Genomic DNA, 25008 nt, shown 5'->3' with positions numbered 1-25008 from the left:
TAAATCATTCTCCAAGAAATTTCGATACAGTGCACCTGTCAATCGATTGGGCAATCGAAATGGGCCAATTAAGTAATTGTCGATTATACCTGCCCACACATTAATAGAAAACCCATATTGGTGACTCCGAATTATAGTTTGATGAGGATTTTCATCACTCCAATGGTGCATGTTATGTAGGTTCAGAATACCATCACGACTAAAACTAGCTTCGTCAGTAAACAAAATTGATGAAATAATGTTTTCTCTTTGGTTTTGAAACCATTCGCAAAATTGTACACGAGGAACAAAGTCATGTTCCAATAGTGAATGAATTTTTTGGAAATGATATGGGCGAAGAAGTTGTTCTTTGAAAATTTGTCTAACTGATTCACGGTTAAGGTTTCGCACCGCTGAACTTGTTTTCCTGGTGCTTGTTCTCGGATTATTTTCTACCATTCGTAAAACAGTTTCTTCGTTTCGCACAGTGCGACGAGTTCTGGAAACCCCACTATTCAATTTTGGTTTTCTAAAACAGCCATCTTCTCCCAAACGCCTATGCACATCAATAAATGTTCGAACATTAGGAACTTGTCTTAAAGGATATCTTTCTCGATAGATACGTTGAGCTTCGTAAGAATTTGATCTAGCTTCGCCGTAACACATAATCATGTCCCTGTATTCTTCAAAAGTGTAGCGAACCATTTTTGAAAGCAATTTTGAATAATCAGTGAGAAAACCAATGAAAAACTTAATCAAGAACACAAAATACCTCTAACAATTATTATATTAGTTTGACAAGTGTCATTATGACACATTATTTAATTGTTATTTATCATTGTTTTTGCAAATGTTACTTTGGCGCTTTTTGAATAATTTGCGTGCATTGTCGGCTTTTGTACTGGAACCATTGCTTCTAGCGACTTGGACAAGGTATACCTTTCTTACGTATAAAGAAGGGATAACAAATTTTTTTCAGTCGAAAATGACATACAGTGTATAGCAAAAAAGTTAGGACCGATTCAATAGATATGGAACCCTGTATGTAGCGCCCTCTATCAGTAATCACAAAACTAAGATCATATTTGAACTTAGCATGATAAAAAAAAACCTGTATACCACATTTTATGCATTTCTTGCGTTTCTGGCTAAAGATTCAAAAAAGAAACCCAAACAAAAATAAAATTCAACACCCCGTATCTTTTAACCGAAGGCCTTGCAGACCCATGTTCATAGGAACTTTTTTTCTTATTTTAGTGTCCTCTATTGTGTGGCACTATGCAATGTACTTTTTTCTATGTCACCCTGTATATCTTATAAATTTTCAGTTTCATTTAGTATATTTTCAATATTAATATCAATTTCGTCGTCATCATTTTCATCAATGTCCTCTTCAGAAAAATCGGGCTTATAAGCTTTCTCACAATTTATTCCCATACATTCTTTAATACATTTACAGGCTATTTTTTCAAGTAAATTTTCAGATGCAGGAGATTTATTATTAAAAATGGGAACTAACCGCCCATTTATGGAATTTTTCCAACCCCAATCAAGGCGATTTAAAGTACAACCATTCCACTGGTGCATCTGAAAATATACTCTGAACCCATGATGTTTGAGAGCTTCAGTTGTTGAAGGCAATCGAGATAAGGTAAATTTTGCACTTGTTGAATACTTTTGAAATAATTTATATCGACAAGTTTTTAGGCTGTCAATTTTTTAACTATACATTTTAGTTACAATGCATTCAGATGCAGCAGTGATATCCTTAACAGTAGCATTTTCAAGTAAAAATACATCGAGGTAATTTTTTAATTTTGAAACATTCTTATTTACAAAATTGAAACATTTTTTTGTAATTGTAATTTTTTAATTAAAAGTGCAAAAATAATTTAAAAAATTCGAAATTTTACAAGATAAATATGATTAATTGTTGTTTAAATGAATAAATAATAATATTCAATCACCTAGAAACGTACTTTTAACTTTCACATTCACAAAAATAAATTTATTAGACAAAATAATACCGAAAGTAATAAAAAATTTGTAAAAATAAGAAAAAGTATCGGTGGTTAAATTGACATATTATCTCGGTTGATTTTAATTGTACAAACTTCTACCAGGCACCATTTTAAAGATCTTGAAACCAGCTTTCATTTGAATATGGCATTACATATACCTGAATTAACTCAGAAAAAAGTTATAAGACGAAAATCGTCAAAAAAGGGCAAAAATTGGCCAAAAATCCAAAAAGTAGCCAACTTTGATCCAATGTATGTCGGTTCCTATTAGTCGTAGGTACTTCTATAAAGGCGTATTTTAAAGGAAAACACATTAACCTTTTTTTCTGTGAAGCAATGCCTATACCTAACTCCTCTCAAAAAAAAAGTTGTGGGCAAAAAACCAAAAAGAAAAAAAAAAGAATTTTTTCGGTTTTTTACGCGTTTTTTTGGGCATATATTTGTTAAAAATAAATTTTTTTGACTTTAAAAGGTCTTATTTCGATTGGAAATTCAATTTGCTACAATTTTTCTGTCGACAACTATTTAGAAAAAATTCATAGTTTTCGAGTAAAACTCCAAAAACTGAAAATACCACCTTTTTACTTCGTTCTCAAAAACGCACCCCTGTAAAAGGTAGCACTCCGCGGTTTTATCATTTTTTAGACCCAATTGAACATGTCAAACAATAAAATCTCTGTTACATTGTAGTTCCTTTGTACCCCCTTTTTTTTTGACATAGTCTATAGCCTAAACAACGATCATAGAAAAACTGTTGCATGCGACAAGTGCAGAACGCTTGTTTGTAACAAAAAAAGATCGGTTCAGCGCTTACTTTGTCCTGGTCCAAACTGGTGAAGGAGGACACAAAGTTGACCAAGATGGCGGTTTTGGATTTTTCCACGGACGTTTCCATTTTCACGAAAAGCTCCTCCAAGTGTTCCCTGACGTAAGAGGGCGACCCGTCCAGCAAAGCGACCTGTACGACCTCCCCGCTTTTCTCCAACTGAAGACCCATTTCCAGAGCTACAGCAGCTCCAAACGAATATCCGCACAGGAAGTAAGGCCCTTGGGGTTTCCTCTCCTTGATTCGTTTCACGTAATACCTCGCGTAGTCTGGAATACTGTCGAAATCGGCCTCTCTCGTACACTGGACCCCGTAAACCGTAGCTTTCAATTGTCCCGCTATAGTCCTCAGGACGTCAACGTGTCCCTGGATCGGATGCACGAGGAAGATCGTTCTCGACTCGTTCTCGGTTTGGTTCAGCGCAACGAGCGTTTCTTTGGAGAGCATGGCGGTGATGGTTCCGTGAACTTCCTCGCTCTTGCCGTTTTCTAGTGGAGCGAGGTTGTTGTTCTGGTCGGTCTCGGAGATTGCGATAAGTTGGTCGAAGGTGAGGTCCCGGATTTCGTCCGTACTCACTTCCAGTTGGTAGTTCCTGTAGAGGGTCTGCTTGATCTCGGCGACCATCAGCGAGTCCAGGCCCAGTTGGGCCAGCGTCAGTGTCTTGTCAACTAATCCTAAGAAATAAAATGATTTACTACCTATATTCAGACCTAGTATTTGTATTAGCTACAAACTAACCTATGTTTCTAATACCCAGGATGTGAGCGACCGCCTCGGCCGGGGTTTTAGTCGTTTCCTTTCTCTTCGTGTCCTCTTTAGTAGCTAATACCATACTCGAACCGACTACCGAGTCCTGTAGCATGAACCTCTCCAGAGCCTCGATGCAGGAACTTATATTTTGCGCCACCATGTGGTCCGATAACTGAAAACATTCTCCGTGATAACGGTAGTGGATGAAACACCATTACACCGCTTACCTTATTGATAATTTGGGTCTTCATCAGAGCTCCTACTTCTCCTATGGGTCCCCATTGTACGGCCAGAGCCGGGAGATTCTCCCTCCTACGTTTGTAGCATAGTTGTTCTAGAGCGGAGTTGGCCATGCCGTAGTTGGATTGTCCGAAGTTACCGCGTCCGCAGGCGGCTGAGGAAAAGACCACGAAGTGGTCCAGTTCCGGGCACTCCAATCTGGTCACTGCGTCCATGTTGAAACCCGACGCGATTTTCGGCTTGAATACAGCATCGAAGGTCTCCGCCGTCTGGTTTTCTATCAAACCGTCTTTTAACACCAGCGCCATGTTGAAAATCCCTAAAGTTTATTAATTATGTTAACATCCTGTACTTTTGTTATTACTCACATTACATAAATTGTAATGGCCAACAATTTCAGATCCGGTTTGATGAGTTCGGGGGTGCTCCCTTTAAATAAAATAATGACATTGTTGTAGCACATTTTTAAATTAAATGATCCAAAATTGTATTCCGATATTCTAACGATGGTTGCATCCGATCGCAGAGACAAATAAATAAAATACGTCACCTCCCACTGGTCCTAAATCCTTGGCACAATTCACCAGGTTCCTGGCACCTTCCAAGGCGGTAGTGTCGTCTGTGTTGATTTTCACCGTCACCCTGTTCCATTTCGACCACTTCTTCAGACAGTACGACTGGTAGCCGTTATGGATCTGCCTCCTGGAGTTCAATATAACCTTGGTGGCCCCCCTTCGTATTAACCATTCGGCCAGTTCGAGTCCCACGCCCCCCAGTCCGCCTACGAGGACGTAGGATTTGTTCGGGTCGAAGTACATCCTGGGAACGGCACTGATTGTCCTCACGATGGGCCTGGTTTCCTTCCTCAACTCTATCAGTATCTTTCCTTTGTGTTTTCCGGAAGATAATAACCTAAAGGCGTCCTCGATTTCGTCCTCCTTGAAGATCTGCCTGGGCAACGGCTTCACTACGCCCTTTTTTATGCCTGAGGACGAAAAGGTACATAAAGAACGAACCGCTAAGAACGATGGGAACGTATACCTTCGATTAACAAATCGCGTACGGCTTCTTTGATTCTAATGTTGCTGCTTTTTAAAACTTCGTCCAGATCGATGCCGTGGAAGCTGCAGTTCCTGTAAAAAATGTTAGAGTCGATCGCTGTTCTGTTCAAGAAGTCCACTTTTCCGATTTCCAAGAACCTTCCGCCGCTGCCTATACACTTCAGCGACTGTTGGAAAAGATCCCCCGCCAACGAGTTCAGCACTAGGTCCACCCCTTTACCCTTGGTCCTCTCCATGATTACTCGCCTAAACGAGGCGTTCCTGGAATTTCCTGCGAAACGTCAACAAAAAAAATGCATCGGTTGGGATCGTTTTTTCATGTTAGGTACCTATATTGGCGTCTTCTATTTGAGGGTATAGTTTCTTGAGGTAGTCTCTCTTCTCTTGGCTTCCAACCGTGGCGAATACGGTACAGCCCATACCGAGGGCTATAGCAATGGCGGCTATACCTACACCTCCCGAGCCGGCGTGGATCAAAATCGACTCACCTGGTTGCATCCCGCCTCTAACGATCATCGCCAAGTAACACTGAAAAATTTACAATCAGAAAATCGAAAAAAAAAATTTTTTATTCGACGTTTAAAAATGAAGGAAATCAACCCATAACTCCCGCTACAAGGGCGGCCCTGGCAGATGCCCGGATGCTCGGAAAATTTTGTAACGTAATGTCACGAACAGTTGTCGGCTGAAGCGAACAGCGTTGCCAAGTTCACATCATAATGTATGGTTCACATTTACTCTTAAATGTATTCAAGTAAATAAAGGAGCATGCTGCATTTTATTATAAATAATTTTAACAATTGTATTAACTTAGTGCAGAATGTTTTAACAAGCCTGACTTCTCGAAGTCAACTTTCGTTAAAAGAAAATAAATAAAACAGAGGTAGTTACCTGTTTGTAGGCACACCGTATTTTATCAAATAAAAAAAGTCGGCACACTACTAAATACACGAATATACAAAATTATTAACAATTTAAAGCGTTTATTCAAATCTACCACCTTCCATATCTCCCGCATTTTTCCAACTGCATCTATCATACCATACCTCGCAGCGAACGTGCAGGACATTGACAAAATGACTTAAATATGATAGAGGCTGTTTTAAATTTAGTCGAGGAGCAGCCTACTATTTCCACAAGAACAATTTCAAGGCGACTGTAGATATCACAAACCAAAGTTTGGCGGATATTGCGCGAGAATTCACTCAACCCGTACCATTTTCAAAAAGTTCGAGCTTTAGAACCAGCTGATTTCCCCAATCGTCTTGAATTTTGCAGTTGGTTCCTAAATCGAAGTGCAGCAGACCGTAACTTTATTTTTATTTTTAAAACAAAGTGCGCTGGACGGATGAACGCTGTTTTACTCGTGCTGGCATTTTAAACAGGTAAAAAACATATTACTTTCTCAAAAACAATAAGTAAACTTTGGTTATACGCACTGCATATTGAATAATAAATTGAAATACTAAAACTGTGTATTATTTAACATAATAAATTATAAAACGTTAAAACGTTAATAATATTAAAAATGATAAATTGTAATAACCGTACATTCGAAAACAATCATCCCTATTCATTACATTCAATTTTCTTTTGATAAAAGACCAACAACTTTTTGCTCTACTTTGCATGGAATACGGTCCTACTACAGTTCGTATTAGTCTAGGAGCCAGATCGGGTTCCGTTTACTAGCTATAAAAATAAACTTTTTACAGACATTTAAATATTTAATTTATTGATAACAATTAAACTGACCACTTTCAGGCTTTGCGACCAAGTTATTTGGATTCAGGAGCTCAAAATACTACGAATAAGTTGTTTGCAGCCGTGGCATTCTGGTTGGCCACTGCACCCTATCTAGCTCCTAGACTAAAGTACACGTGCAAATCAAAAGTGGGTCAGAAAGAAAGAAGGTTAATGACCTAGATACAGGTTAGCCTAGGTCGGAGACACGTACCGAGTTGTTTATTTCTCTCCGTCCGATTGTTTTTTTATCTTCTATTACTTACAGTCAATATTTAAATACTACATACATTTCACCCTCTCTTTATAATTTATCTAGTGAGTGTTGTTTTTTTTTTTTCTTTTTTTCTGTAATGAAATTGAAATGGTTATGAAATGAAATTTAAATTATTTGAACTCTTGGAGTTTTGTGACTTCAATATTAAATTTTATTTAAAGTGAAACAGAGCTAATTTCTTTGCAGCCATAATAGTCACATTTGGTCAGATGAAAACCCGCACACTACTCGTCGGTTTAACTTCCAGAGGAGATTCGGTGTCAATGTATGGGCAGGAGTATATGGCGATCGTTTAATTGGGCCGCATTTTCTACCTGAACATCTGAATGGACCGCGTTACTTTAATTTTTAGTAGAATTGTTTGAAAACCTCCTTCAGATGCTACGGGATATGTGGTATATGCACGACGGAGCTCCGGCCCGTTTTGCTCGCGATGTCCGTGGATTTTTAGACGATCAGTGTCCCAATCGGTGGATAGGGAGATGAGGGCCCATAATCCTATGGACTTTTGTATATGGGGTTATATGAAATATGTCGTGTATCACACCGAGGTAGAGAATGTAGAGCAGTTGCCGAATCGAATCGTAAGCCCGAAGGCTTACAGCAAATTAAAAATTTATCACTATGATGTTAATAAAAAATGATTTTTGGCAAGGCATGCTCAGACCTCCTCGAGGTTCTTGCTGGGCAACAATAACAATATTTTGATTGCATAATTATAAAAAATAATTTATAGCATTTTAAATTATTGTTGGCTGACGTGAGCAAACCGTTTATTTATTGTCTTTATATGAGCGAAAATATATAAATATGGCAACGTTGCATCTAGGGCGCGTTGTTCATATCGTAGCCGTGCGCAAATTGTGAATAACCATATGAGTTTATTGCGCATAAAACTATATTTCCAAACACACCGAAATCTACAGAAATAATTTTCTTACCGTGGCATAAACGCAGGGGACCGTGGCGGCCTCCTCCAGACTCCACTCCCTCGGTACGTCCCAGACGAAGGCCGCGTCGGGCTGCACCTGGAGACTCAAACCTTCGAACTCAACGACGCCCATCACCCGTTTGCCGGATCCCGTGATTCCCGCGTATTCAAAGCCGATGGTCACCTCGGGAGCGGTGGGTTCGTTAGCCTGCGGCAAACACAGTTTACCGGTAGCGACCATGACGTCTTTGAAATTCAATGACGAGTAGCAGACGTAAACCAGTTCCGATCCCGGATGGTGCCTGCAATGTAAATGTCGTCACGGAATCGGTCACCGTTGATGAATCTCTTACGTTACGTAACTCGGCGATCTCTCCACCCAACTTAGAGTCGATAGATCTCCGATGGTTAGGGTGTCGACGGTAGCGTCTTTCACGTTTCTTTTTTCGGTCGGTCGTAGAGGCTGGTGGACGAAAGTACCCCACTTGCCGTGTCTCAGTACGTTGAAGGTGAGGTCTGTGGCGAGCTGGTTTCGGTAGAATTCGCTGTCGGGGGAAAATTCCGGCGCCTTTTCGTCCTGGATTAGCACGCACCTGAACTTGGGAGTGTTGGGTTCTGTCAGGAGGCACTTCATCAACCCCACGACGCCGCTGGTATCGTCTCCTTGACTGACCAAGAATACGACTTCCTTGGAGCGTGCCTGTACCAATTCTTTGATTTTTTCCAACCAATCGAGGTTGGAATTTTTAACGTAAACTACGGAATATTTCGAAGGCATTTGCCGATACGCACGTATGATATGTATTCCAGCTGCTCCGTACACAATATTTACGTCTTTCAGTGGTATCTTACTGATATCACCTTGGTACAAGATCATGCCAGTGTCGGTCAAACGTTTCGTAGCCTTGTTTACGTCGAAGTTTTTGAGAATCGGTTCCGTGAGTAGCACGACGTCTGCGGTAGTTTTCGTGTCTTCTTCGTCGTATTTGATCTCCTGGAGTTCCACCATCGGCTGGGTGTTTACAACCTGTTTGATCTTATCTAGCAGCTTGGTGTTGTCTTCGGGAAAGGTGAATATTTTGAGGGTCTTTATGAAACCCGATACGTTTTGCAAAATTATTTGAATCGCTGCGGAAAGATTTGCGTCTGTTTCGATATCGTTGCTTTGCGACGTTTCATAAGGAAGGAACTCGTAAGTCTCAAGCAGCGGATCTTCTTGGGTGTGCTTCCTCCTTGCCACCTTGGAGGAATCCATGCCAACGATTTCTACACCTCCACATCTCAAAACGTTCATGTTCTGGTTGTAGAATATCGGTAAGTCTGAAAACGAAGAATTCAAGATAAATTTATTGTCATCATATTTTTAATACAAATAAATACAAATTTGTTTAAGCAGTAGCAAGGAAATATATATTTTTTTCGACTTACCTTGCTGTTCCGCAACCAACTCCAAATGCTTCCGAGGATCTATTACCACTTTTTCAATGGCCGTAGGCAGGAGCAAGTCTCTCTTCGTTTCCGAAATGACTGTCATGTGCAACATCGTGTCCAGGAAGCTGGTAAAATTGTCCTGCCACTTAATCTTGCCCCGTAGTCCTTCTACGTCGCACTCTACGAGTCCTTGGAAGCTTCCTTCGTACAAATACCTCCTCAAATGGCACTCTTTGTAGACGTCATCAGCCATTAACGGTACATACGCTTCCGTAGAGGTCGCTGGACAATCGGCATCGCTGTAAGCTCCCGTCACATCTTTCACTGTGTAGATCGTTCCTGTACACACTACAGAACCGCCTTCGAAGATCTCGAAGTGACCGGACTGCTTCATTAAGTTGACTAGGAACTTCACCTCTGTCCGTGGGGGAAGCACGGTCGCTCTCTTGAATATCACGTTCTCCGCAATCACCGGGAGGTTCTCCGGGTCTTTTAAGTGGAGTTGGGCCAACGTACGCCATGCCAGTTCCTTAAACATAATAAAAATAAGTCAGGTGCTTGAAGAGGTATGACGACTCGTACCAGATATCCCGTGGCTGGCATCAGCACCCTACCATCGATATTGTGGCCAGCAAGGTGGGAGTGCTGCTCGTTGGAGATGTTCACGTTTATGCTCTGTCCGAAACTGTCTTTGTGGTGCCACACAGGCACCATCCAACTCACGCCGTGGTCCCATTTGACCAGCGGGGATAGCATCTTGGTGCCTCTGCTCACGGGATAGGTGACGCCCTTGTACAGGTTCTTCAGGTTGGGCTGGCCGCCGGCCAGATATATCCTGGAACGAGTTGGAAGAGATGTTTTTTTTTTAATTAAACCAACCAAAAAAATCGTCTTTATGTTAAAAAATTTAGACGTCTCAAGGACGTGTAGGTCCATGAAATAACCACTAACTTTTCTAAGAAAAATTCAACGACTTATCGAAATATTATTCAACAAAACTCACTTTCCGATGGCGGACAAGAAGAACTCCTCGTTATCGGGACTGCTCCTGTTGGTCACCGGCAAGATCTTGACGTTGGAAGACAGCTCCCTCTTCAGGATGGCCTGCATCAAACCGTGCGGGGCCACCTCCACGACGATGGCGTTCTCGGGTATGTGATCGTAGACCTCGTCGAACAGCACGGTGTTGCAGAAGTTGTTCGTGTGGTACTCGGCGCAATTGTACCTCGTCCACGGCTCCCCCTTCTGCTTCTCGGACACCGAGGTGGATAGCCACTTGGGCGACCTCAACGTCGGGGTCTTCACGATTTTATTGACGAAATCGTAGAGGAACGGGCCGGCGTCCTTGATGTACTTCGAATGGTAGGCTAGCCCCCCCGTGTTCACCTTCTTCGCGAATATCCCCTGCGCGGTTAGCTTCTCCGCGAAGTCGGCGATCAGCTTTTCTGGACCCGAGACGGTGACGCTGCTCTTTCCGTTCTGACAGGCGATGTACGTGTCGTCGGGGAGTATTTTCAAGCAGTCCTCTTTTGAGAGAGCCACCGCGGCCATGGCTCCGGCCGGTAGCTTGACGCACTTGGAAGCGTAGCCTCGAGCGTAAGACAGCAACACCGCTTCTTCCGCGGTCAAGTGTCCGTCCGCGTACGAACAACCTACGATCAAATTACGGAAGGATTACACTCACAGTGTACGTTTTAAAGTGTAGACCTACCCACTTCTCCCAAGGAATGGCCGGCTATACCGTCAGGGACGATGCCTAGTGAGTACAACAGGTCCGTCAGGGCTATCTCTACGGCGCCGATCGCCGCGAAGCAATTGACGAAATCTTCGAACGTGTTTGGATTTTCGTTTGTCAGGATATCCTCCAGATCTACGTGGTAAGGCTTCAGGGCGACGGCGCAACGCTTGATGGTATTCCTGAAGATTTCGTTGTTCATCAGGTCTCGACCCATGCCTATCCACTGGGACCCCATACCGGCGTAGATGAACCAGATGGGCCCGGCCTTGTTGTATCTGCTCACTTCTCTCTTCGGTTTTTCCCCCAGGATTGTATATCTACAAAGAGTATTCGATACGGTGGGATATATCCAATTTTTGCCGGATATAATTTGCATAAATAATTTTTTGCTTGGATGCGACGAAATAATCATAATAAATTACCCCCTATAATTGTGACCTTCGCAGTTCATCTTGTGGACTTCGTCTACCAGGGCTAGGAATTCTTCATCGTCGGCATTTTTCTCGACCTCGTCTAGGAAGTGGTTCACCGCCTCTTCCGTCCTTCCCGAGACCTGCACCAAACGGTACTTCGGTTTTTTGTACGTTCTGGACTTTTCCCTGGGGTTGGACTTGAGCGCGACGTGCGCATTTGCCCCGCCAAACCCGAACGAATTCACAGCGACCAGTCCGCCGTCCCAGGGAAGATTTTCCGTCACTACCTAAAAAAAACAAACGGTCAATACTTTGCTGCTGCTTTGCGATTTTGCGCTTTTACCTTGATTTTCTCATCTCTCACGCCCGGTAAATCAGTGTCCACGGACTTTATGTGTAAATTGGCAGGTATTATTCCCGTTTCCATGGCTATTAACACCTTGGAGACGGAGCACAACCCCGAAGCTACCTCGGAGTGCCCCATGTTAGACTTGACGGCGCCCACCGGCAGCGGTGACTTTCTGTTCTGGCAGAACTTCGTTACTATCGCTTGCAGTTCTTCAGTATCGCCTGCGGGCGTGCCTAAGCAAATGCAAACAGTATATAAGTAATTCAGAAGCGATACATACGTTTCGCTGTCTCCCTTTCTATCTTTTCTAACTTAGTTAAATGTATATTTTACCCATTAAAGTCAAACACGTTGTGTTGACGGAATAACTGAATATATTTCTGCTGTCCCTTTACCTGAAGGGAAAGAAATTATGGAAGACGACATGGCGCTCAACGTGGGACCCGATTGAACGAATCCCTAAATGAATGTGATAGAAGACGATACTGTAGCATGATTCCCGACAAATTATGAGCAGATTAATACAGGGTGATAACTACGTTTCACGTGCGGAACATTAAAGAAATAATTAATTAGTAATTTTCTATGATCATAAGTTAATTTCGCGACTTACCCGTGCCGTGAGCTTCCACATAAGTCAACTCGTCGGGATCGACCCCATGTTTGTTGTAGATCCCATCCAACAGTTCCCCCTGCGTCCTGGCACAGGGATAAGTTATTCCCTCCAGTTTGTACCCGTCAGCACTGCACATGGCACCCGCTACGGTAGCGTAGACGCGCCTGCTGACGCTCTTCTTCTGCAACAGCAGGCTGATGATGGCCTCCCCTCTGGCGTACCCGTCCCTATCTGTGTTGAAGACCTTACACTTGCCGTCGGGCGCCAGCATGTTGAGCTTGTTGAATTCGGAGCTCTCCCCGGGATGGAACATTATCTGAGAGCCGCAGACGACGACGGCGTCCGCTTTACCGCTCCTCATGTCTTCTACGGCGTTGACGAAGCAGTACAGGGAACTGGCGCACGCATTGTCCAGGGTGTAGCTCTTGCCCTTGAAGTCGAAGCAGAAGGAAATACGGTTCGCAGCCATCCCCATGCAGAGGCCTATGTTCGTGTACCCGTCGGTGTCTTCGCGTTCTCTCATCTGTTCCGGATTGGTGAACGTGCCCAGGCCGGCGTACACCCCTGGGACACCACAGAGCGTTAACAAAAAAATTAAAAGGTGACAACCGGCAACGCTGATAGCTTACCGCGATAAAAAATATAAATAACCAACCTGTTTTGCTGCCTCGTAACTCTTGGGGGTTGTATCCGGCATCGACTATGCACTCCTGCACAGTCTCGAGGAGGATCCTGTGGCGGGGATCCAAGAATTCCGCCTGTTTCGCGTGTATCCCGAAGAAAGTGGAGTCGAACTTGTCCAGTTCCGGTACCTTACCCATCCTCGGTGGTATACCCATGACGCCTAATGTAGAAAATTTTATGTTGTGTCATAAAGTGCAGGAAAGATTTTTCAAACTCGTGAGAAAAGTTGTTCACTATACAGGATGTTCTACTTGATTAGAAATTGTAGCCCGATTGCTAAAAAACCTAACCTCAAAAAAATTAGAACTTAAAATGTAATACGTTGTAGCATAACTAGCGCCCTCTATAAAATATACAAAAAATAATTAGATCAGCGTATTAGCGTCCTTAAAAAAACCGGAATACCAAATTTCATAAAAATATTTCCCGCCGTTTCGAAATTTTCGTAAAAATTTTATTCAAAAAATTTTATTTTGTTCTGTTTCTCGAGATAGACAAAAAATTCTTATTTTTTGGCGTACTATCACCCCCTGAATTTACGGGAGGTCTTTCTGAAACACTCTGTATATTATATATTAAATATTATGCAGGGTTATTAGACCAATCATTATAGCCTTTTTTCGGAAAAAAATACTATTAGAAGTTTTTCTGCGGAATATTGACTAGTTGGGAAACTTTGTTAAAACAATGGTCAAAATTATGAAAAAGTAGTTTTTCGACTGGCGTAAAAAAATGTTATTCATAGAGAAAAAAAGGTTTATACAAAAAAGGTAGGTATTAAATAAATCTGTAAAATAAGACAAGTCCGATTAAATTCCGATAATTTGTTTATGCGCAAGAGCACAAAAATGGTCGAAATTGTCCGCTTTTTTCAATTGCTAATAATTAATGCAATTTTCATCGCAGACACTTGTAATTCAGGATTTTTGAAGCTTTTTGCACCCTTAATAAGTGGTAAAAATTTCAGCCCAAAAACTTCATTAGCTTGGCGTTGGCGGAATTTGTTATCTAAGAAGATGCTATTTTCAATTCATTTTTCCCAAGCTCACAGGCGTTGTAGGGTTTCGATCATTAGTTGTTTTTGTACCTAAATAGTTGTATTGACATATGCATTTACTGATAATTTAATTTTTCAAATTTAATTTGTTTAAAAATGACTGAAAAAATGTTAATATTTATTACATCGTTAAGCGCGCATGCTAAGCCTCGCCTTCCCCACTCGTTCGCTAGACCAAGTAATAGAACGCATCGCCGCTATCTTCTTTTTCGAAATTAAATAGTTGAATTCACCTTAATGTTAATGTAGGACATGAAAATATAGCTCTTAATGTATACTCTCTCCAAATTTCGGCTCTTAATATTAATAATTAAGGTCACTGCGATTAAATAAAAAAAAAAAATTATCTCAGCTTCTAATCAACTTACAACAACGATTTTTTTTTTAAATTCGAAGAAAACTAAAGTAAAGAGGTTACTATTTTATTTTATAATAATTACCTATCTTAACAATTTAATAAATATTAACATTTTTTCAGTCAATTTTAAACAAATTAAATTTGAAAAACTAAATTCTCAGTAAATGCCTATGTCAATACAACTATTTAGGTACAAAAACAACTAATGATCAAAACCCTACAACGCCTGTGAGCTTGGGAAAAATGAATTGAAAATAGCATCTTCTTAGATAACAAATTCCGCCAACGCCAAACCAATGAAGCTTTCGAGCTGAAATTTTTACCACTTATTAAGGGTGTAAAAAGCCTCAAAAATCCTGAATTACAAGTGTCTGCGATGAAAATTGCATTAATTATTAGCAATTGAAAAAAACGGCAATTTTCGACCATTTTTGAGCTCTTGTGCATAAACAAATTATCGGAATTTAATCGGACTTTTTTCATTTTATAGGCTTATTTAATACCTACCTTTTTTGTATAAACTTTTTTTCGCTATGAATAATAGCTTTTTTACGTGAGTCAAAAAACCACTTTTCCATAACTTTGACCACTGTTAAAACAAAGTTTCCCAACTAGCCTCGAGTTGATTTTTTGATATTTTATTTATAACAGGTTTCCGAACAATATTCCGCAGAGAAACTTCTAATAGTATTTTTTTCCCGAAACAGGCTCTTTCATGTCTATAATGACTGGGCTATATGGAGATAATCTAAATGTTTATTTAAAAAAAGTGGTAAGATATAGACTATTTTTTAATGTAAAAATAGAAGATCTGAATAACTGTTAAATAAAGAAAATATATTTTTAAAATATGCTCGCCAGATTTATATAAAACACGCCGGATCAAGTAACACTCTGTTTGAGTTTTGAATCATTGGTTTTATGTTTCGAAAGTCAAAATATGTGTCGAACATAAACAATTTCTGCCAGTCAGTGTCTTGTTTTCAAATCATTACATAAATCCCACCTAAACACTTGCCTTAGTTTTTCGTCGTGTTTCTCGTGAGAAATTACCTAGTTTGCTAACAGCAAATAATGCGAAAAGCGGTAGAAAAATCCTATTTCGAATCACTTCCCCGCTTTCTATTTAAAAACGCGCTCTTCCACAAATTGCAGTTGAGAAATTGGCGCTGCAGCGCCATCTTATCTACTGACCCCTGAACTATCACGTACCAGAGCACATCAGTAGATGGCGCTAGTGATTTCAACAGTAATCGGACAAAGATTAACTTGATATCTCTTGATTACTAACCTCGGGGAAACCTCGTATCTTCGTCGGTGACGAGATCCACACCGTTCAGCAGGGCCTCCATCAGCTCCTCTATGTTCTTGCACTCCGGATATCTCCCTGATATTCCGGAAATGACGATTTCCTCGTTGGTTTCCATAGCTTCGTGCGTCTGTGCGAAAAGGGAGATCATTTTGTGAGTAATGTTACTTCCCATTAAAAAATTTAGGGGTTGTACNTTTTTTAATGTAAAAATAGAAGATCTGAATAACTGTTAAATAAAGAAAATATATTTTTAAAATATGCTCGCCAGATTTATATAAAACACGCCGGATCAAGTAACACTCTGTTTGAGTTTTGAATCATTGGTTTTATGTTTCGAAAGTCAAAATATGTGTCGAACATAAACAATTTCTGCCAGTCAGTGTCTTGTTTTCAAATCATTACATAAATCCCACCTAAACACTTGCCTTAGTTTTTCGTCGTGTTTCTCGTGAGAAATTACCTAGTTTGCTAACAGCAAATAATGCGAAAAGCGGTAGAAAAATCCTATTTCGAATCACTTCCCCGCTTTCTATTTAAAAACGCGCTCTTCCACAAATTGCAGTTGAGAAATTGGCGCTGCAGCGCCATCTTATCTACTGACCCCTGAACTATCACGTACCAGAGCACATCAGTAGATGGCGCTAGTGATTTCAACAGTAATCGGACAAAGATTAACTTGATATCTCTTGATTACTAACCTCGGGGAAACCTCGTATCTTCGTCGGTGACGAGATCCACACCGTTCAGCAGGGCCTCCATCAGCTCCTCTATGTTCTTGCACTCCGGATATCTCCCGGATATTCCGGAAATGACGATTTCCTCGTTGGTTTCCATAGCTTCGTGCGTCTGTGCGAAAAGGGAGATCATTTTGTGAGTAATGTTACTTCCCATTAAAAAATTTAGGGGTTGTACCTGCCATTCGAAGGGGGTTGAATTTAGGGATGAAATTTTTACGTTGCAGGATGTTATTTCAGAAGCCAAAATCGACCTGTCTCGGGATTTTTTATAAATATACACAATAATTGAGATACTGAAATTATTCCATTTGGCTGTTCCACACTGTATAATAACAATAAGTGACAGTAATTTTTTTTTCAACCCCCGACCAGGGATGAAAAAGATAAAATAAAGGAGTTTTTCAAGATAACTCAAAAGAGGTAAGAGCTGAAAAATCATATTAAGCACAAAAATGGATGAATTTTATAATTTTTTTTTCAATCTACTCTAAAAAATGTAACCTTTCTTTTCAGAGAAATAGATGTTTTTTAATTTTTAATAAAAAAATAATAACAATTTAAATTTTTTAATCGTTAATTTTTATGATTTAACACTAAAACAATTTTTTTTTATGTCATTGGATTGATTATTTAAAATAATGAAAAATCGCTTTCGAAATTTTATGTTACCAGAAAAATAAAAAAATCACGTTTGCTTTGTGAAATTGTTATAACTTTTTTATTCAAAATTATAAAATATATCTATTTCTCTGAAAAGATAATTTAGGTTCATTTTTTATAGTAGCTTGGAAAAAAATATAAAATGCATTCATTTTTCTGCTTATGATTTTTTAAATTTCTGAAATCATCCCTTAACTTCGAGTCTCCCTAACTCTGTTAATTTTAATAGTACAAGAAAAAGTCAATCGACCATTTTTATGTAGAATTTTATGCTCTACAACTTTTATAAGAAATTTTTTTTCTAGCTCTTACAGCTTTTGAGTTATCTTGAAAAACCCTTTTATTTTATATTTTTTATATTATATTAATTGCTGTCACTTATTATTATTATTATTATTATATACCTCAAACTTATATTAAAAATTCGGGCAGGTTGGCCAAAATTGCGATATAAAGGCCCATGTAATTGAACTAATTCACCTAGAATCAGAAGCTAAATTTCTGTGATTTCGTATTTTGCAACTGACAGAACAATAAATAAAATGGCTTCGGTTTTTAAAGAATAGTAAGTATACATAAATAATTTCTAATAATTAATAAATGATTATCACATAATTTCACGACATTTGGAATGAAGTTGTAAGGAGAAACATGTTATTGTTTTCTGAATGAATGAATAATAATTATTTGCTCATTATTGTATAGTCCTTCCGAAGCTAGTTGAATATGCAAAAAAACGTCTGGTAATAAAATTTAATGAGTTTCATAGGCGTCCCTTAAAAAATTTTCTGCTGAGGGTAAACCACATATTTTAATTATTTATGTCCTCAAACAATTTTATTATGTTGGTGGTAAATTTGGTTTTGTTCCGTTTCAAAAGGTCTCCAAAATGCCATGTTGTGATAATATCAGTAAACAAAATGTCCCTCTTATTTCTCCCTTTCACAATTGTAATATGAATAATTAATAGAAGATAGGTACCTAAAATAAATTAAAATTGCCCGATTCACACCAAATTCCGCACTGGTGCACTGCACTGCTGGGTAATTTATGAACCACTTGTCGCCTGCTGTGATTTATTGCCCAGAAGCCCAATAAAACTGTGCTCGTTTTCCTTTGGCCGCGCTCGCATTCTTCAATTGGTCGTATACATTTCTACCATCTCCACGTTTAATTCGACCAAACCTGTATATGGGCATGGCTAAATAAATATGGGAACAAGTTTTTCAAATATTTCAATGCCGATTTGCTGCGTCAGCGACCGAACTTGGTACATACTATCAATATGTTGGTTCTTCAATTGATATCTGAAAAACTATACTTGCAGTTGCTAATAATTAGCATCCCATTGGAAGAAAATATTATTACTTTTTTATAAATATATTCTCTCATTATTTAAAAGATGCAAAAGACAACGCATTTTATTAATGTAATTATGAAAAAAAAATTAAACATTATTTTATGTTCTACAACGCTGTAGCTAGCTGAGTTTCATTTGTGTCCAATATCTCAAATGTTGCCAAAAAATATAGAAACGCTGCTAATAATTCTGATTCATGGTGAGTGTCCCATGGATATAAAATAAATTCGAAATATCTCCATCAGAATAATTATTTTGCATATTTCTCTCAAGCAAATACTTCCACGGTACATATATTTTTAGGCTTTATAAAATATTTAGAAAATCAGGAATCATATAACTACATATTTATTAAATAAAGTTCAGTTAAAAATAGTGTCGTTTTTTTAATTGGAAATTAGGAGTCAATGTAACGAATAGCCTCAGGCGACGCACATGATAGAATAGTCCAATCCACGCTCCATTCATAACAGGGCTGCAGTTTGAATTCTGACCAATAGGAATTCGATGAACGCAACCGATGTCGACGGATGGACTAGAGATGGGCGCGAGTGTCATTTCATTTCTTTAGAACTAAATTAACTTAATTATTTTCTCGTTGTTTTACGGATTTTAAATAAAGGATACAAATCTTCGCGAGGATAATACAATATATTTGCTATACATAATAATTATATTTTTGCTTAGTTTACACACAAAACATTTTTGAACGCGTACGCATCTTTACCCGAATTTGACCTAATCTTCGGGTTAAAGACACACATTGTCCGCTCTCTACCAATTATAGTCTGTTTGGAAATGAAAGAGAGCAATAAAACCCCGAGATAACAACCGGCCATGGGCCTGGTAATATTTCGTTTCAGGTAATTATCGGGTAACACTAATGCTAACAGGTAATGGGTGTACATTAGTATATTTTACTGGATACATCATAGGGCAGGAGCCAGTGTATTGTGACAGATCAATCCAGTCTTAGAGCTGAATATACGAAGACGTGCTAGTGCAGTAGAGTAAAATTCGACTTGTGTTTAGTGACTATTGTGCCAGTGGATATAATATTGTTTGGGTAAAATGTCGAGCTTATCAGATTACGTACCTGCTAAACGCGTGAAAAGATGTGCGCTGTCTCAGAATGAGAAGATTATTATATTAAATGTATTTAATGCATTGAAACACCAAAATCCTACCAACAGTGTTGACGACATCGTGGAAAAGTGTTCCAAAATGACAGGGATTGGAAAATCGACTATCTACAGACTTTTAAAGGAAACAAAAAATGAACAAGATACTGTAAATCCCCCAAAATCATCTACAGGGAGGTCAAAAGTCGTTATAGATGATTTCTTCAAAAATGTCATTCGCAGAAAAGTACACTCATTTTATTTTAAAAAAGAAATACCAACGCTAAACAAAATTTTAAGTGAACTTTCAGAGGACAACGATTTGCCAAAAATCAGTAGAAGCAAATTATGGGCCGTCTTACGAGAGTTGAATTTTTGCTGGGAAAAGCAGAACAGGAAGTCAGTTCTTATCGATAAAGATGAAATTATTTGTTGGCGAAGATCCTACTTAAGATCAATTAGAAAATTCCGTGACGAAGGGAGGAATATTTATTATCTAGACGAAACTTGGGTCAACGAGGGATATACTGTAACAAAAGTATGGCAAGATAAAAATGTAAAAAGTTTTCGACAAGCATTTTTGGATGGACTTTCAACAGGGTTCAAGGCACCTTCAGGTAAAGGGCGAAGATTAATAGTGACACATATAGGTAGTGCCAGTGGTTTTGTAGATGGCGGTTTACTTTTATTTGAATCTAAAAATACAGGTGACTATCACGAAGACATGAACGCAGATGTTTTCGAAGAGTATTTTACACAGATGTTGGATCTTATTCCTCCGGGGTCTGTAATTGTCATGGATAATGCCAGTTACCATTCACGGCAGACCGAGCGGACGCCTACGACTGCTTGGAGGAAAGCCGATATAATTCAATGGTTATCCGGAAAAAACATTTCTTTTGAAACAAATATGGTGAAAAAGGAACTTTTGACACTTGTCAATCTTAATAAAGATCAGAAAAAATATGTTATCGATGAAATGGCAACAAATCGCCAAATAACGGTACTACGGTTACCACCTTATCACTGTGAACTTAACCCAATCGAATTAGTCTGGGCGCAGGTAAAAGGAGATGTAGCGCGAAATAATACGACGTTTAAATTAAGTGACGTGAAAATTTTGTTAAAAAATTCCTTGGAACGAGTAACTGCAGATAACTGGCAAAGATGTATACATCATGTACAAAAAGAAGAGGAGAAAATGTGGGAACTCGATAATTTAATTGACGTTACTGTGGAACCTATCGTTATCAATCTAGGAGACGAAGATAATTCATCAGAATATTCAGAGGATGAATTTTAATATACCTACTTTTTTATTTTCTTTATTGTACATTTATACAACACTACATTTACTCACCATAATTTGAATTTTCAAAATACATATATTTTTGTGTGGAATAAAAGTCTATTCATTAAATTTAAATAAATATTTTGATAATAATATTGAATAATTTTATTTGAATTACTAAAAACCCTCTTAACCCGGTTATGATGCTTAAAGTAGCCTCATGTTTTGAAATGCTGTTTTTATATTGTTTACTTATAAGAGAAATGGACCGAGAAATTGAAGCGGCATAGACAAAGACGGATTGTCGGGGATTAAATTTTAGCTACCTGCTACAATTTAGTACAGTCCGATCGCACAAAGTTTTGTTAAAAGTACACCTCATCTATACCGAAAATGCATAATATAAAAATATTGAATATAAGCACCAGTACTACATTTATTTATGATTTGCATACCTAATGAGCTTTTATTACTCTCTTTCATTTCTAAACAGACTTATAGGTATGCGTTTTATAAGATGTATATGTATAGAGCGTACATATGGTGTTATAAACAGTAAGGGTTCGAGTGAAGTGTAAAGGAGAATTTTTTAATTTTTTGTTTCTTGGAAACTAGGTTAGACTGTACAAAAATATTACAATTCATATTACAATTGCGAAAGGGAGAAATAAGAGGGATATTTTGTTTACTGATATTATCACAACGTGGCATTTTTGAGACCTTTTGAAACGGAACAACACAAAATTTACCACCAATATAACAAAATTGTTTGAGGACATAAATAATTAAAATATGTTGTTGGCCAAATGAACATATAATAGAAATTTTCTACACATTATATACAAATTATTATAATTTTTTACCTTTTTTTTTAGGGACGCCTATGAAACTAATTAAATTTTATTACCAGACGTTGTTTTGCATATTCAACTGACTTCGGAAGGACTATACCATGAAATATAAAAACCAAACAAATTGTGAGGTTGTTTTATTTGTTGTGCGTAAAACGAGAAAGAACTCCACTTCTCAAAGAATTCTCGGCATAACACCCAGTATTTTTTTTTTGGTTTAGTAAATAATTAATAACAATACACATCGGAATTGCGTTTATTTTCGACATACACCTTGTCGAAGTCAAAAATCGCACGTTCCGTTCTTTTACATACCCCAAAACAAATTATAAGTAATCGCCTCCCTGTCCTGCAGCACTTTAACGATATATTTCAACCGAAGACTTGAAAAAATTTGTCCGCGCCAAGCTAAGATGGTGTAGAGTGGCGTACTAACTACACTTTTCGTAATTATAATATGTAAAACGACACTACGGAAGTTTACTGGTTATTACCGACGCCATAAATATTCACAAATCCCCACCTATTGACGTGTAAAAAAATTTTAGATTTTCTATTTTTCGTGACGCAAACCAATTTTCAACTGATATTCGGCGCCCTACTCTTTATTAATCTTTTTCTACTTTAAAGCTTTTTTTCTCGAAAAAAAACCGTAGATCAACACATAAAATTCACCAGAGTACCTTAACGTAGGTATAATAGGTATTAAGTATAACGTGAATCTTTTTAATTCCAATTCATTCGTTTTTAAACGGGCGTTTAAGCGAAAAACAGAGAATTGAAATTTTAATTGTGATTGGATATGATCTATCTATCTAAAAAGAAGAACGGTAAGCGAAAATGACCGTCAAAATGTGATCGCCGTTACTGAAAATCCTCACTCAATACAGTCCAAGAGCTGACGACGAATTTAGCGAATGTATTTTAGGCAAGTTGAAATAATAAAAAATAGTATTTCATCAATTGGTGAATTTGGCATTTGGCTTCATTGTCTTACGCTCAGGGGCGTATATTTTTCTATGATAAAATTGTTACAATTATTATTAATGATTGCTTATTATTTATTACATGTTAAAATATGTATATATTGTCGTGACTGCCCGGATATTGCAATAACAACTCATTTGTTTCACATTTAACTTGTTTTATCATGATTAGGTTGTTCTTTGATTTCTTGTGCTCACTTTATGTCATACGTCTATACGAGCCTTGTTGAGTTTACTAACATTTTCGCCCGTGCGGAACGAATCTGGATTAAGCTCGATTGCCTCCCGTATGGGACTCCAGTGTTATGAAGGATCTTCCGAAATCTCAACTATAGCTGGATTGCCTCCCGTATGGGACTCCAGTACCTTCCGGCTCTGCCGGCTAACTAACACCAAACCTCTTCAGTTTTACTTGGAAGTGTGTATGTCTAATTCGAGTGAGGTGACATTTAGTGACACATTAAATAAGTCAGGTCTTAATTGTCATTAGCAAAGGATCTTAATGTATGCCTTTTGTTATCGGTTGTTTTGTATTTATATTTGGGTAGTTAGAGCAACGATCGTGGGTTTCTCTGCCATGCTCTTTTCCCACAGGAGCTCTAGGTGAGCCTGGCACTCTCATTTTATGTTAAATGGTTGTTAATGTTTTTGTTGTTCTTTCTATTTGTCACATGTTTAACTTCAAGTGTACGTAAATAATAAAGTTAGGTGTATTTACTCTGCTTTTGTTTTATAAAATTAAACCATACTTCCCCTCTTTAAAGTTAGTAGCCAACGCCTTCCGGTCAATTAAAAAAATAGATGTATACAACGTCGGGATTCCTTATGACGATCACATATTCCAGGCCACAACTACGTTTATTTATTTTTTTTTATAGAATCCGGAGTTGTTATATTACAACATTTTTTGCTAAATCCCATGTACATTGTTATCAACAATAAATTATCTACAACAGATGATTTTTTGTAATGTTTTTAAAAAACTAGATTAATTAAAAAAGACCAGGAAGCTGTGTTATATTTATTGGAATAAAAAATACACTTGATAAATGCTTTTAATATATTTAATGGTTTATAAAAACATCGTAATCATTAACCAGCAATATTTAGGGTTAGATAAAGTTTTCTTTACTTGATTGATATAATTAGTAATACTTGAGGTAAATGCAGTTGTACGGAATAACAAAGGAACATAAATATTTCTCAGCAAACTTTATATCTAAAAAATTTGTTATAGTTGCAAAACTTTTGTAACATTACTAAAACAGAGATTAAAAAGACGAACAGTGAGTAATAATGTAATTTCTGTCACAGAACCTTCAAAATTGCATCCAACATTTTCTTTGACATGGACGAGAGATGGGCGCGAGTGTCATTTCACTTCTTTAGAACTAAATTAAAATAATTCTCGTTGTTTTACCAGTTCACATGATTTACGAATTTTAAATAAAGGATACAAATCTTCGCGAGGATAATACGACATATTTGGTATATGTAATAATTATATTGTACATAGTTTACGCACAATACATTTTTGAACGCGTACGCATCTTTACCCGAATTTGACGCGCAATATCTCCGATGTCCGAGGTATGTAGGTTCGCAGTGTGTACAACTGCTAGTCAATTATTAGCGCTGTTGCCATATCTACATACTCTTTATGAGTTAATTAAATATAATTTAAAACTACTTAAATATGATATTTTTATGTTGTTAATTAGTCAATATGATTGTATGCTATGTGCATATGAGTAGATTTATTTGCTATATAGATAGTGTTTATCGCAAATAATTTCAATAGAATACAATTTTTTCAGATTGGCAGCAGGCTTTAGTCAGATAAGAAAAACATAGGACCCCCCTGCGCTCCTCACTTCCCTCGGACCCCGATATACCTCCTTAAAAATGTTCTAAAACCTAAACTATTGCATGCAGTAATTGCAGTATCAAAATTGGCTTTAACTTTGAAAAAACTCGTGAACGGCAGTCGCTCCACGAACTTGAACTTGCCGTAGTATGTAAATTTATATTATAAATTATGGTTTGTTATAAATACATTGTAAAGTCAAACACAATGGTATTAATATTTGTATGACATTTGACACGAATTTCATTAATACGAATAACACTCTGTCATATAGATAATAGTTGAAACCTTTTGTTTCACGGATAATCAAAAATAAAAGAGGCTACATTCAATATAACGATTACATTTA

The 25008-nt window shown here is 38.0% G+C and overlaps 1 protein-coding gene across 1 annotated transcript in view; it reads right to left on the bottom strand.

Moving 5' to 3' along the window:
* LOC108904619 (fatty acid synthase-like) overlaps positions 1-22266 on the bottom strand; it is a 24188-nt gene extending 1922 nt beyond the window's left edge. Inside the window, exons 1-18 of the mRNA XM_023455030.1 lie at positions 22122-22266; positions 16485-16632; positions 13031-13219; positions 12373-12939; positions 11754-11992; positions 11420-11697; positions 10971-11314; positions 10263-10911; positions 9842-10094; positions 9257-9788; positions 8182-9148; positions 7839-8130; positions 5207-5405; positions 4858-5148; positions 4367-4801; positions 3804-4135; positions 3565-3748; positions 2815-3500 (exon numbers count right to left, since the gene is read on the bottom strand). Coding sequence (XP_023310798.1) covers positions 2815-3500; positions 3565-3748; positions 3804-4135; positions 4367-4801; positions 4858-5148; positions 5207-5405; positions 7839-8130; positions 8182-9148; positions 9257-9788; positions 9842-10094; positions 10263-10911; positions 10971-11314; positions 11420-11697; positions 11754-11992; positions 12373-12939; positions 13031-13219; positions 16485-16620 — 6573 coding nt within the window. The 5' untranslated portion in view covers positions 16621-16632; positions 22122-22266. The remainder of the gene's footprint in view (positions 1-2814; positions 3501-3564; positions 3749-3803; positions 4136-4366; positions 4802-4857; positions 5149-5206; positions 5406-7838; positions 8131-8181; positions 9149-9256; positions 9789-9841; positions 10095-10262; positions 10912-10970; positions 11315-11419; positions 11698-11753; positions 11993-12372; positions 12940-13030; positions 13220-16484; positions 16633-22121) is intronic.
* Between the last annotated feature and the right edge of the window lie 2742 nt (positions 22267-25008).

The sequence above is a fragment of the Anoplophora glabripennis genome, unplaced genomic scaffold (assembly GCF_000390285.2).
Source record: "Anoplophora glabripennis isolate ALB-LARVAE unplaced genomic scaffold, Agla_2.0 scaffold294, whole genome shotgun sequence".
Taxonomy (NCBI): domain Eukaryota; kingdom Metazoa; phylum Arthropoda; class Insecta; order Coleoptera; family Cerambycidae; genus Anoplophora; species Anoplophora glabripennis.
Note: the sequence above shows the minus strand (reverse complement) of the source record. Positions and strands in the feature narration are given on the sequence as shown.